General features: G+C 40.7%; 1 protein-coding gene across 10 annotated transcripts in view; it reads right to left on the bottom strand.

Moving 5' to 3' along the window:
- Kdm4c (lysine demethylase 4C) overlaps window positions 1–13,143 on the bottom strand; it is a 281,505-nt gene extending 268,362 nt beyond the window's left edge. For 8 of the 10 annotated variants that reach the window (XR_009585134.1, XM_060365727.1, XM_060365725.1 and 5 more), the window contains exons 1-2: window positions 13,013–13,143; window positions 2,609–2,769 (exon numbers count right to left, since the gene is read on the bottom strand). Coding sequence is in view for 7 of the 10 variants with exons in the window: in XM_060365727.1 (XP_060221710.1) it covers window positions 2,609–2,752 (144 nt within the window). In the remaining 3 variants the exon portion in view is untranslated. Of the gene's footprint in view, window positions 1–2,608; window positions 2,770–13,012 lie in introns of those variants that run through there. The other 2 variants (XM_060365726.1, XM_060365728.1) reach the window with 2 other exon arrangements.
- Between the last annotated feature and the right edge of the window lie 1,194 nt (window positions 13,144–14,337).

Genomic DNA, 14,337 nt, shown 5'->3' with positions numbered 1-14,337 from the left:
TTTATTTCTATCAAATATATATACTACCTTCATGAGTATATCAAGACAGAATACATACTTTACGTCACTATTTCCCCAAACCCAGACATTTCCAGATAAAATATGCATACCACTACATACATTGAAGCCAGATGCTGTCTATAAACTGGCAAAGGAAGAACAATGCTTGTGCTATCTTCATTTTGCAGGCACAGGTACAAATCTGCACTCTTGTGTTTATGAAGCATAATGTGCATAATGTTTGCTTTAATACAATCTATGTATATAAGTACTACAAGGGACAAGCATCATACATTTCATATTTTAAAGTTCCTCATGATATCCCTATAACAAAACAAATTTTATCCTTAAAGAAACTGTCAATTTCCCAACTTGAATACAGATAGTCAATGTTATTTGATAGCAATGCTACACAGTCACATACACCTGTCATCCCAGTACTTGGAATCATAGATTAGTGAGGCAGAAGAATTGAAAGTTCAAGGCCAGCCAGGACTATCTAACAAGATTTGGATAAATAAAATAAAATAAAATAAAATAAAATAAAAACTCGCTATTATTGAAAGTACTCAACTATTGTTCTCAAATGGTAAGTTAAGACAAATGCATTAAATGTTGTCAATAACACATTAAGAAAGGACCACAGGGTATCTTTGTTCCCAAAGGAAAGGCCCAAAGAAAAACATCTACATATGTGTATCTGGATTTTAACCAAGTCATGTGGTTTACTGGAGTTCTGCTCACTTGAAACTACTTAAGCTTACAGAATAGGAATGAGACTAGATTAAACATAACTTATGTGATTGAAAATATAGCCAAAAACTGTTCAGAAGAAAGCGATTCAACTGTCATCCTAGTATAAAAAAAAAAAAAAAACATTATTATAGAACTCTTGCCTTTATCAGTGAGTCTTATGTTCAGGGAGGGGTACACTGGACTCAGGTGTACTTGTAATTGTCATTAATTTTAGGTGTAGTCAGTGTGCCTTCAGCTCCCTCATGAGGGTTGCTGCTGTTTCCTATCTAGTTACTAAGTATGTCACCTTAACACCAGACAAAAAGTATATTAATCTCAGTGGACCAAGAGATGTTTTCCAGAAACAAAAAGGGGACCAAGGGCTTCATATAAAGGTCAGTTATGAACACTGAGATATATGAGAAATCTGTCTGAAAAAGAAAAAAAAAGATGATAGAGAGATACAAATATATACACATATACATATACACATAAACACGCACGCACACACACACACACACACACAGATATCTGGAAAGAAAGGAGAGAATGTTTTCCAGCTTCTCTCTATGCAAATAAAGCCCAAATTTTTGATAAGGCATTATAAATCATTACATGTTCATGACTAAGTATGTGTGCCAAATGACTGAAAAAAAAAAACAAAAAAACACCTTCTATTCAACTGAAAAATGATTTTCCCACCTCTATCTCAAATGGTTATCTGAAAATTTCTGAGGCACCAAAACTGAAAAAGCAAATTCTAAACAACTTTTAGACTTACTTATTCTGTGTATGAGAGCTATAAGGGGGACAGAGACATGGGAAGTGCATAGCACAAATATGGAAGTCAGAGGACAACTACTGGCTGCAGAAAAATAACAAAAGGAATGACCTCTGGCAGCAAAACGCCATGAACAGTGAAGAACTGGGTTTCTAACAGCCTCAAGTATGGATCAGGGCATCTGTACTCCAATACCTGTAGTTCTGAACTTCCCTGTTCAGCTAACAATTGTTCATACCATTTTACCTTCACAACAGATATGGAAAACCCACCCCACAAGTCCAGTGAAATGGATGAGCTTAGCAACAGGCTCTGCCAGTCTCAAGCATTTGTTTAATGAAATTACTGTCTACAGAAAATTAAATCACAAACAACATCTAAGCATTAACAGGCCAAAACAAAACAAAACAAAACAAAAGTTTCCTAGGGAAAGTTTTCAATTAAAGTACATTTCTATTATGTTCTAAAAGAATACATCTCCTGGCATAAATAAGATAAATTATACTGACAATCGTTCCTTCAAACCTCTAAATATGATCTATGATCTGAACCTGCAATGTAGTCTTTGGCACCTTACCATTATATCTTTTAAAGATAATACTATATCTTTAAAAACAAGAATCATAAACATAATTAAAAATGGCTTCTCTTTTTAACTATTCTAAACTACCAACACCTCTTCAATAGATAAGCACACTATCCCTAATAAGACTTCCTATGGACACTTGCCCTTAACACCAAACTCATTTTTCACATAGAAGCCAGTATAACCATTGCTTTTTGTTTTGTTTTGTTTTGTTTTTTAAACAATAGCAAAAGAACAATACAAGGAAACATCTGTGAGAAATTGATGAAAATTAATACCCTCCCACCTCTGGAAGCCTTGATATATTGAGCGAGAGATTGAAAGAGAGAGTGAAGTTAGAGCCTGGTATAAATAATCTAGAAAAAACAAAGATTTTTTTTAAAAAAATGAAGTGTTCCAGGAAAGTTAACAAGAAAAGCGGACACATTCCATTGAAAGAAAGGAAAACTATGAGCGTAATTTAAAAGTCAAATGATACTTTTTAGGACAAGTCTAAGTATAGTCACCTTGGCAAGACCTGCTCGGTGGGCTCCTTTAGACTCCATGTACGCGAGGTATTTGTTGAACTCCCGAAACTCCTCCATGGAAGGCCTGAAGGTCATTATCTTACAACTAGGATTCAGGGGACTCTCCACCTCTACCTCTTCCATGATGGTTACAGATGTCTCTGCAGAGAAAATGTGGCCATCAACAATGTATTACTGGAGTTGTGTTTAGTAAGTGGCCTTCACAAAATAGCATGCATGTGTCTACCTAAGGAATTCTTTAGTTAATGACCACTCTTCACCTCTCTGAGACTTTCACATCTTTCCTGGACTCCAGGAAAAAGAGGCCTCAGGCTTCTAACACACTCCTATTCTGAGCACAGAATCACTGACCTGACTGTATTGCTGACTTCCATGAAAACTTTCTAAGTAAAAATGAATTTTCTAGAAGTACAGTCTACCGCAGATATACAAATTCTACTATCTCACTCATACATGCATTTTATATATAAAGGCCTAGCATATATTCTGCATGGAAAGTGTTCATATCCTTAGCACAGAGCTAAAGTATGCTTCCAGTTTTTTTATAAAAATGCTTTCCTACAATAATTTACAAACCAATCACATGGCAAAACCACCAGAAAATGAGGACAGAACTCAAGAATAGGGGTACCAGAGGAACTCACTCAACTGTTAAGAACATTTATTGTGATAAGAACATTTACTGAAGTCCTCAATTCAAACTCCAGTATCCATGATAAAAGCCAAACACGGTCATGTTTTATAACCCCAGCATTGTGGGAGGAGGCATAGACAGAATAATCACTGGGATTTGCTGGCTGCCAGCCTAGCTCCAGGGTTAGCTAAGAGATCCTTTCTCAAGGGAATAAGATGGAACATGATACCACAAGAGACCTGATGTCCTCCTGCCTGGTCCCTTTCTTCGAATAGGCACACAAATGCCTATAAACACCACATACACACATACACATACATACATTCACATACACATATACACATACATATATATAACACAATAAAAATAATTTTGAAAGACTCATTCTATATAGCTAACTCGTAAATATTTAGAAGCATCATGAAATCTGGTCCTTGCAAAACAATCACTGACTCATCTCAGGCATCCATAGGATAACGGATCCTCCCCCAAGGATATCATTGTTCAAGGACATTCAAATACTTCATGTAAAATGGCTTACAGCTTGCATATAACCTACACACATCTTTCTATAATTTAAAATCATTTCTGTATTACTAATAATATCCATTACAATGTAAAGGAAAGCCAATAATTGATCTTATATTGTTTAGGTAATGTCTTACTCAGGATTACTATTCCTGTAACAAAAGCAACTTGGGGAGGAAGGTTTGATTGGCTTACTCTCCCACATCACAGCTCATAGTCAAAGGAAGTCAGGAAAGGAACTAAAACAGAGCAGGAACCTGGAGGCAGGAGATGATGCAGAGGCCAAAGAGGAGTGGTGCTGCCTGGCTTGTTCATCATGGCTTACTAGCCTGCTTTTGTTTAGAACCTAGGACTAACCAGCTCAGGGAAGGCAATACCCACAATGGGCTGGGTCCTTCACCATCAATCACTAATTAAAATGCCCTATAGGCTTTCTGACAGCCCTGGAGGCATTTTCTTAATTGAAATTTCCTGCTCACAGATGATTTTAGCTTGTGTGAAACTGATATATAATGTTATCCAACACAGGGAATAAACTATGATGATACAATTTTCCTCTTATATAGCCATGTCTGAACTTGAACTTGTTATGTAGTTCTGGATGACCTTGAACTTGTGATCCATATGCCTATAAGGTAAAATTATAGGCACATGAACACATTGCTTATGTGGTACTGGTAATCATAGTCAAAGCCTCTAGGCAAGGTCTCTATCAACTAAGCTACATCTTTAACCAAATGGAAATTTTTGCAAGCCCTTGGTTGTTTCAATTCATTGATACAAAAATACTACAATAGAAAGCCAACTGTACCTTACCTTCTAACAGTACTTAACGTTAAGTTTCTCAAACAAGTTAAGCTCTTTGTGACTTCAAATATTCCTTCCCTTGAAGCACCCTCTGCATATTTCCTACCTTTGAGTTCCCAACTGTCTGTGCAATATAGGACTCAATGAGCTACCCACACTATAGACAGCAAGCTGTCTCTCCCAATGCTGCTACTTCCCAGTAGCCACTGTCAAACCCTGAAAAGAAAGGCAGGTTGGTATATAGTCTTGTTCACATCTGCTGTACAAATATAATAAAGAAGTATGAAATGAAATATTCCTTTTCTTCTAGCCAAAGTATAAGAGTGGCCTTGGTATTTCTCTCAGCAGAGGCAGCAGCCATTGAAGAGACTGGAAATGCAGCTAGCAATTCAACAGAGACTGAATTCCTAACTTGAGTTCAACAGGCATTCAAAGAACAAAACAGTCCTGGAACTAAGGTAATGACAAAAACAGTAAATAAATACTGTCAATGCATACAATGCAGCTTTCATCTTAAAGGGAATAAGAGATAGTTTATTCTGGAGCAATTTTGAGTGACTCTGGCCCAGAGAACACAGATTTAGTTTACGCCAATTCCATGTCCCAACATGGAAGCAGTTTCATGAGTTTTATAGTTTTACAGAAAAAAGAGAATCATAAATCAAGGCAAGTTGAAAATATATTGATGGGTACATCAGAGAGGCTGTTACAGAAAGATAAAGGAAGCTTTTCTATAGGCCTGAGAGGCTATCTGATGATATTCTTAGCATTTGGTTGGTGGAAGCTGATGGTCTACTAAATTAATAGATTCCAAAAGGATTTTATCTGTTAGTCACAAGATGTCAGTTCTGGCACAAAAAGTAAGAAAATGAATGGCTACCTGGTGCAGGTAACTAAAAGGAGCCTAAGATAAGGTTAACTACTTTCTGGCCCTGCCACATTCCAACCTCTCCACAGTATTGAAATTCTAATCAGTCAATCAGTCTCTGCAGACAAAGCTGCTTTTCATGAGTTCTGATTTACAATAGTAAGTACTAAGGAAAATCAGAGCCCATTGAGAGGGGTCTTGTTTCAAAATGGGCACAGGAAGGTGATTTAGAGAAATAAAATCCAGGAGATGCCTCAAGAAGAGAAATAAACAGGTAAGTATCTGGAAGGAGAATATTTCAGGCAAGGAAAAAAATCTCTTAGGCTCTGTTATTCAAGAGGTAGTAAGGAGGCAAATATGACTGAAAACAAGACAGAGGAACGTGAGTGAGAAAAAGAGTAGAAAAGGAAATCTGAATTTATCTGAGTATGCCAGGAAGTAGTTTTGGACTTCTACCCCTTAAAATCTCCAGTTCCTGGAACTCAAACATTTTTTTCACACCATTCAAGAAAATAATAGTTCTCTCTAAGGTTAGCAAAAAGCCATCCTGAGTGAGGTATCCCAAGAGCAGAAAGACACACACGGTATATACTCACTTATAAGTGGGTACTAGACCTATAAAATTGGATAAACCTACTAGAATCTGTACACCTAAAGAAGATAAACAAGGAAGAGGACCAGGGGTAAGATTATCAGTCCTCACTTAGAAAGACAAAGGGGATCGACACTGGAACTAGGAGAAAACAAGGAATAGGACAGGAGCCTAACACAGAAAGACTCTACCTAGCACTGTATCAAAGCAGATGCTGAGACTCATAACCAAACCTTCGGCAGAGTGCAGGGAATCATATGAAAGAAGGGAAGTTAGTATGACCTAGGAACTCCACAAGGACCAAATATATCAGGGCACAGGGGTCTTCTATGAGACTGTTTCTCCAACTAAGGACCATGCATGTGCATAGACATAACCTAAAACCCCTGCTCAGATGTAGCCCATGCTCAGTATCCAAGTGGGTTCCCTAGTAAGGGGGACAATGATTATTTCTGACATGAACTCAATGACTGGCTCATTGATCTCTTCCCCCCTCCCCCCAAGGGAGGAGCAGCCTTGCTAGGCCACAGATAAGGACATTGCAGCCAGTCCTGAAGATACCTGATAAGCTAGGGTCAGGCGGAAGGGAAGGAGGACCTCCCCTATCAGTGGACTTGGAAAGGGTCAGGGAGGAGATGAGGGAGAAAGGGTGGGATTGAGAAGGAGGGGGCTACAGCTGGGATACAAGTGAATAACCTGTGATTAAAATAAGAAATAAAATAAAATTTTAAAAAAAGTAATCTTGCTCACATTTTGTTGCTGTGAAGAAAGGGGGCATGTGGGACACCAAGGAGGCAATTTATCCAAACAAAATTTTATCTAAACAAAATACAGGCTTGTATACATAGTAGGCAGTGACATCCAATTTGGGTGCCTATTTGGTATATTCTGAAGAAAATTTCATGACAAATGAAAAGGAACAAAAGTCAAGATTTCTGAACTGAGGCTGGAGATGCATATAGCTTAACTGTTCAATGCTTGTCTAGCATTGACAAGGACTGAGTCCCAGCTCTGCGGGGAGGAGCAGGTAGCAATAATTCCAACACCTAAAATCCTAACACTCTGTAGGCTGAGGCAGAAGATCATCCGGTCAAGGCCAGCTGGAGCTGGAAAACAAAACCATACCAGAAATAAGAAGGGAAGGGGAGAGGTAGGACATGTCCAAGTATGGTGGGATATATCTACATTCCCTGCACTAGGGAGACTGAAGGAGGAAAATCAGAAATTCAAATTCTAAACTCTGAGCTACGTTTAGAATCCGTATGCATAAGACCCTGTATTTGAAAAAATAGAGAAAAAGAAAAGAGCCAGGCCTGCAAATCCAACTGCTCTGGAGATTTAGGTAAGGAGGATCACTGTTAGAGGCTACACAGTTAGTGGACTACATGAGTGAGACAGTAGCGTGGGTCACACTGTAAGATAAAAGATTAAGATCCTGTCCCAAATTGTTTCCATGTTGGAACATGGCATTTGAAGTAACCTAAATCTATATTCCTGGGCCATGGTTACTCAAAATGGCTCCTGAATCTCTTTCCTTTAAAAGCAGTGGTTTTCATGTCACCAGCATCCCATACTAATAAGTATTTAGCACATTGTATATACTTTTTTCTTTAAGCCAAATTCTGATCTCTAAGAATTAGTTTAAATGCAATATAAAAAATTTCATGCAGACAACCAACAGTAATCTCATGATACCATACCCTAAAACTATTTTTGATTCTTTTAAAGCTATACTAAAATTTTCATCGGAGTTATTAAAAGTAAACACTACAGTAAGAAAATTTACCAAACAAGCAAAACAAAAATGGGGGCTAACGAGGTGGCTCAACAGTTAGGAGCATTGGCTGCTATTCCCAGCACCCACATGGCTGCTCCTAACTGTCAGTTCCAGGGAATCTGACACCCACACATGCAGGTAAAACACACCAATGTACATAAAATAAAAATAAATCTTTTTCCCCCCCAATCCCTGCCCTGTTACATGATCTGGCTATTTTGTTTTTATGAGAGGGTCTCCAGTAGCACAGGCAGGCCTTGAGCTAAGCCTGACTTGACCTTTAACTCCTGATCCTCCTTATCTCTACCTCTTTAGGGCTGGGATTTCAGGCAAGACATGTGTAACAAGCCATTCACAACTCTGGCTGAGCTTTCAGAAAGGGTGTGACGAGGTAAAACTGAATAAACAGTAAAGTACAAATCAGAAAAGCACTGAGGACAAAAGGAGTAAGAACAAAATATCAAATCCATTCTGATAGGTAAGGAAACAGATGAGGATAATGGAAAATGATGGACTGATCAAAGCCTCAAAAACTACAGGCTAAAACTACATGCTGGTTCCCACAATGAAGAATCACTTGAAGGTGGAGCAAGGAGGATCAACTTCTTAAAGGGATTATTCTGACTGCATGGGTGGGATTAGACCCAGCTACCAAGGAATATGAAAGGCAATGTATTTTCAGTTTATCAGTTAATTCCAAAGGGCAGAGAGGGAAATGTGTAGGGAAGCTTTGGGAGTTAGGGGATTGGAAAATAAAATGAGGGGGCTGGAGAGATGGCACTGACGGCTCTTGCAGAAGACCCTGGTTCAATTCCCAGCCCCCACAAGGCAGCTCACAACAGTCTGTAACTCCTGTTCCAGGGGATCCGACATCCTCACACAGATATACAGTCAGTCAAAACACCAATGTACATAAAACAAAAATAAGTATAAAAAGAAAAACAAAAGGCTGGAAAGATGGCTCAATGGTTAAAAGCACTGACTCTTCTTCCAAAGGACCTGGGTTTACTTCCCAGCACCCACATGGCAGCTCACAACTGTCTGTAACTCCAAGATCTGACAAGCTCACACAGACATACTTGCAGGCAAAACACCAGTATACATAAAATTTCAAAAAATAAATTAATTTTTAAAAAGAAAAAGAGCTGTAGTATTGGGTCTGTCTCACTCTAGTTAAACCTCATACCTGAAGGAAACTATGAATTCTGTGTCAGCTCCCTTGTCCAGACTTACTGTTGCTGGTATCCTGTTTCATTTAACACTACTATTTTAAATTTATATTTTAGGACTTACAACACTCTCTATGGTGGTAAAGACAAAAATACACAATGGATGTATAAGGCCCTAGGTTCTATCCCCAGGACTGTAAAAACAAAACATGATACAATATCTCCCAAGAAATTCAGATGAGAAACAGTAAGGAAAAAGAAATGGGAAATCTCTGGTAATTCTAGGCCAGTCTGGTATACATAGTGTGTTCCAGGCCAGCCAGAGCTAAAGTGAGACCCTATCCCCAAAATATAATCAAGCAGCTGAACCTTGAAGTAGATTGATTCCCAATTCCCTGACAAACCTCCACACTAACTTCTAGACAGCTTGTACTTGTTGGTACTCCCACCAGCAATAAATAAGCCTTTCACTGGCAACATGCGTTATCATTTATTTTATTGACTTAGTTAAGATGAAATATCAAAGTAGTTTTAATTTACATTTCCCTGATGACTAAATATATTGAACATTTCTTTAAGTGTTTCTCATCCGTGTTCATTGTTTCTCTACACATAATAGCCAGAAACTGGAAACAGTCTAAGTGCTAATCAGCTATTGAAATAGATAATGAAAATGTGGTACACTTACACAATGAAATATTACTTGGTTCTTTAACAAAAATGAAATTTGCCGGTAAATGGAAAACAGTCATCCTAAGTAACCCAGGCCCAAAAGAGAAAATACTGCATGTTTTCTCTTATATGTGGATGTCAGTTTTTACTCTTTACAAATATAAGCTATAATTTGAATAGCCACAGAGGTTAAATACCTAGTAAAAGATAGGTGGGATACAGTATTATGGAGAGATAAAGAGGAAGACAGAATAGTTCAAATGGGGAGAGAAATGGGAGAGCAGAGTAAAAGAGAAAATATGGGGAGGGACAATGGAAGCTTTTTGAAAAGCCATATAGAAATCTGCTCCTTTAGAAGTTTCCTTAAATATATAATCTATGAAAGTAATCAAAATGGAATCATATAATAGGGGAGACAAAACCCCAATTAGCTATCTGTCACAAAACCCCAGTGCTGGAAATGTTATGGAGTCATAGGCCAAATGGATCCCATAGACATGCCTGCAAAACATAACAGACTATTACCAAAGCTTTTGTTTAGTTGCCACAACCTAATGGTAAAGCCTTAATGCTGAAAACACTACCTTTGTATATCATCAAACATGGAGAAATTGAGGTGGTACCCAAATAGAAGCTTTACCCTGGCTCACTAGCATTCATGGTGATGGAAGGTACTTTACACCATATCAAAAAAGAAAATTAATCATCAATATCACCCAGCTACAAACCATGTAACCTATAATCTGCCTACAATGCATACTGGTGTTATTATTGGAGTAAACAACCACTTTTTTATTACATTTGCCATGAGATAAAATCCATGATACTGCTTAAGTGGCCAAACACTTGAAATACGTAATGGACCTAGGAAAAAAAAAATCTACGACTGTTATTCTGATAAAGGAACATTGCAATAAACGGCTGCCAATGCATATTGCTATACTAATAAATCAGGGCCTCACTCCACACTACTCAGAGAAGCTTTTTGCAATAGATGGTAATAACCCAGAGTCCCACAACTGGACCATGTGCAGAGTGAGGGACTTTGGAGCACTCAGATCTAAATGGGATATCTTCATCAAACTCCTCCATCCCCAAGTCTTAAGGATCTTTGCAGAAGGGGAGGAGGGAAGACTGTAAGGCAAGAGGCAGCACAACAGGAAGGATGAACATATAATCTCATGGAGACTGTGGCAACACAGAAAGACCTGTACAGGTTCAAGCTAGATGACGGAGAAGAGGACATGGAATCCTACTCCTAACCAAGAAGCTACTTGTAATCGATATCACCTGGGAAAGTCAGTTCTCTCCAATGCAGTGTCCATGGATATATCAACCAGACTCCAGGGCAGGCCCTTGGCCCAGAAATACTTCACTAAGATAAAAAGGATCTGTCTCTCTTCTCTCCCCTCACCTCTGACTGTCTGTGTCTGTCAGTGTTCAGACTTTTTTTTATTTATTTTATAAAAAAAAAATGGTTTGAGTTTTGGTTGGTTGGTTCAGTTTTGTGGGGAGATTGAGAGAGAGACACAGAACACCAAATATAGAGAGAGGTGGAGAGGATCTGGGAGGAGTTGGTGGAGGAAAGAAAAACATGATCAAAATATATCGTAAGAAAAAGTTTAAACATAAATAAACAAGAAATGGTACTTACAAGCTGAGCACAATGGCGCACACTTTTTTGTTTGTTTGTTTGTTTTTGTTTTTCGAGACAGAGATTCTCTCTGTAACCTGGCTATCTTGGATTCACTTTGTAGACCAGACTGGCCTCGAACTCACAGAAATCCGCCTGCCTCTGCCTCCACACCCAGCTAATGGCACAAACCTTTGATCCCAGCACTCAGTAGGCAGAGGCAGTCGGATCTCTGCGAGTTTGGGAATCTTCAGTAGGTTTTTTAGTAAAATAAAGCAAGCCTCTGTGTTGAATTTTATTATATTATCTATTTTGTGGTGAAACTGTAAACATTTTGTGTAAACTCAAAACACTAAAATGGAAAGAAAGATGTATATTTCCTGAAAAACTAGGTACTACATTCCAAAACAAAGCATGACACTTACTAGGCCAGGAAGCTTTAGAAAAACGTAGGTAGTTATTGTGCTAAAGAGTAAAAACATTTTTTTCCTTTTTTTCCAATCTTAGAGATTGAACCTAAGATTCAGATAGTAAGCATTCACACTACCACTTGAGCTTGAGAGGTGAGGGGTAAATTTTATAGACTAAATTGGCGATAGCAGCACATAAATGTAAACATTTGGAATCCCTGAACTAGAGGGGCAAAAGCAGGAGGATTTCCTTGAGCTCCAGGCCAGCTATCATGAAGAGTTCTTGGTCGGGCAGAACTACATCTAGTAAAACCTTGACTCTAAAATAACAACAACAAAAAAGTTTAAACTCACAAATTTTTTAATCATTGCACTTTTAAATTAGAATATTAGAAATCTCTGCCATAAAAAAAATGATGAAGCTCCCGCCTACCACGCTTTTTAAGTGCAAAACTCAGTGGGTGAAATGAAGCAATAGGTGATAACCTAAGCCGACCGAGCCTATCAAAACCTCCTCCAGCAACTGTCTGCAGTTCTAGCTTAGTATTTATACGCAGTGCTAGGTAAATCACCAAGTGTAAATGCTCAGTGCAGAAAAAAAAGAAAAATGAAAAAGCACCTGCCCAGAGGCAGGACGTGAAAGCTTGCGCGCCGGGGGCTGCCTTTAGGGTCCACTAAGAAAGCATCAGAATTGAGTCCAGCCGCTTTCACTGCTGGGCAGAAAACACCAAGTTCCTGCCCGGGCTAGCTCGGCAGCCTTCCCCAAAGCATTTCCACCGCACAACCGTCCTGTCCCTGGCAGTTCACACACTGCATCCAACTTGCATTTATTAAGCGCCCACTGTCTACCCTGCATCATGGCTCCTCCAGGAACTGCACAAAGAAATGGCCTCAGAAGACCGAGGAAGGAAAAACGAAAAGAGCATCTGCCGGGGCCAAGAACGAAGGCGAGTGAGGGGCGGGCTACCTGCTACCTCACGGGTCGGACATCCCGGCCCCAAGGAAGGCCCGGAGGACGCACAGGCCGGGCCTTCCCGGTGTCGGCCAGTGTGCGGCCGGCGCCACAGACCACCCAGGCGCGGCAGTCCGGAGCAGCACCACCTCGGCTCGGCTCCGGGGAAGCCAGGCGAGCGAGCTCCCGAACCCGGAGAGCCAGAATGGGCTGTCACGGCCGCCTCCTCCCTCCCAGCTGACGGCAGTGCACTGCGGAGCGCCCAGGCCCGCGCCGCTTTCCTGCGAAGATCGGCTGGGGCCGCCACCCGTCCCGCTCGGCCCGGACCGAGAAGCGGTTACCTGCGCCGCGGGCGGAGGCCCAGACGCCACCCGAATGAAGAGAATGCGGCCTCCCTGAGGGTTTTGGGATCTTTGGAAGACTTGTTCCGCACTGGGTGACAGCTGTTCGCTGCGCACGCGCACGGAGCGCCGCCGCGGGATCCCTCCGCCGCTTCCCCTCCCTCCCGGCTGCAGGGTGGGCGGGAGCCGCTCGGGCGAGCAGGCGGCGCAGACTGCCTCTTCCTGCGTGTGGCGCACGCGCCCCCACGTGACCGCTGGGCCCGGCGCTCTCTGGGTCACGTGAGCGTCTAAACTGCTTAAAGGTGCCAGACACCTTACTTTGAGCCTAGACTTCCGCTTCTTGTTCGTCGAAGTTGGGCAGAAAAGTATTTCATTTTGCCTTCGGGCAGGCACATGTCTTCTTTCTCAAAGGAGAAAAACGCTGAAGAAGCAGAAGGAACAGGTGCAAAAATCGCTGGGTTCCCACGAGCGGGACCTGAAATACTACGCACCGCAGTCCGGCCGGGACACTGGATGCGAGTCTTTGGCAAGCCTCTGCCGCGCAAAGACGACTGACTTTTTTTTTTTTTTCTTTTTTGTTACCTCGGTGGAGGCGACCAGGAAGTCCCAGACCCGCGATGACATTGTCCTGAGCCAGTATTCCAACCTATAAGCCTGCGCCTCTGAGCTTCAGAGAGATCCCACCCAAGTGAGCACAGAGTTCTCAAATTCCCAATAACCAGTCCGCCCCTGAGTTCAATTTCCACAAGCACATTGTGGCTCATAACCATCTATATAATGAGATCTGGTACTCTCCTGACCTGCAGGTGCACTTGCAGGCAGAACATTTTATATATAATAAATAAATCTTAAGATGGAAAGAGAGAGGGAAGGAGGAAGGAAGGAAGGAGTAAAAAGACCTAATTTCTTAGCCTTGGGATTTCTGGGTGAGGGATCCTGGATTTAAATAACTGAAAGTGCAGGAACTTCTGGATATGAGTTAGCTTGCTCCAAGTTTACGTAAATCCTACTTCCAAGATGGCAGAGAAGTCACAGACCTCAAACTCTTCCTACCAGATAAATGGCTGAACACTAAAATGTTTTGCAATGCTAAACGGTTTTTAACAACCACAGTTCCAAAGCTGGGGCTTTTGTTGCATCTCCTCTGATGACTAAGATTAACCAGGTATTTGCAAAAGTGAGCATACCAGGGCCATCATTTAAGTGTAGAGTTTTGTTACAAAGTCATTTCTAGTGAATGTGGTGGCACATACCTATTACTCCAGGACCTGGAAGGTAGAGGCCGGAGCATTAGTAATTCCAGGTCATCCTCAGCAACACAGCAA

Source organism: Meriones unguiculatus, chromosome 12, assembly GCF_030254825.1.
Source record: "Meriones unguiculatus strain TT.TT164.6M chromosome 12, Bangor_MerUng_6.1, whole genome shotgun sequence".
NCBI classification, from domain to species: Eukaryota; Metazoa; Chordata; class Mammalia; order Rodentia; family Muridae; genus Meriones; species Meriones unguiculatus.
The sequence above is the reverse complement of the archived record's forward strand: the minus strand, read 5'-3'. Positions and strand labels throughout refer to the sequence as shown.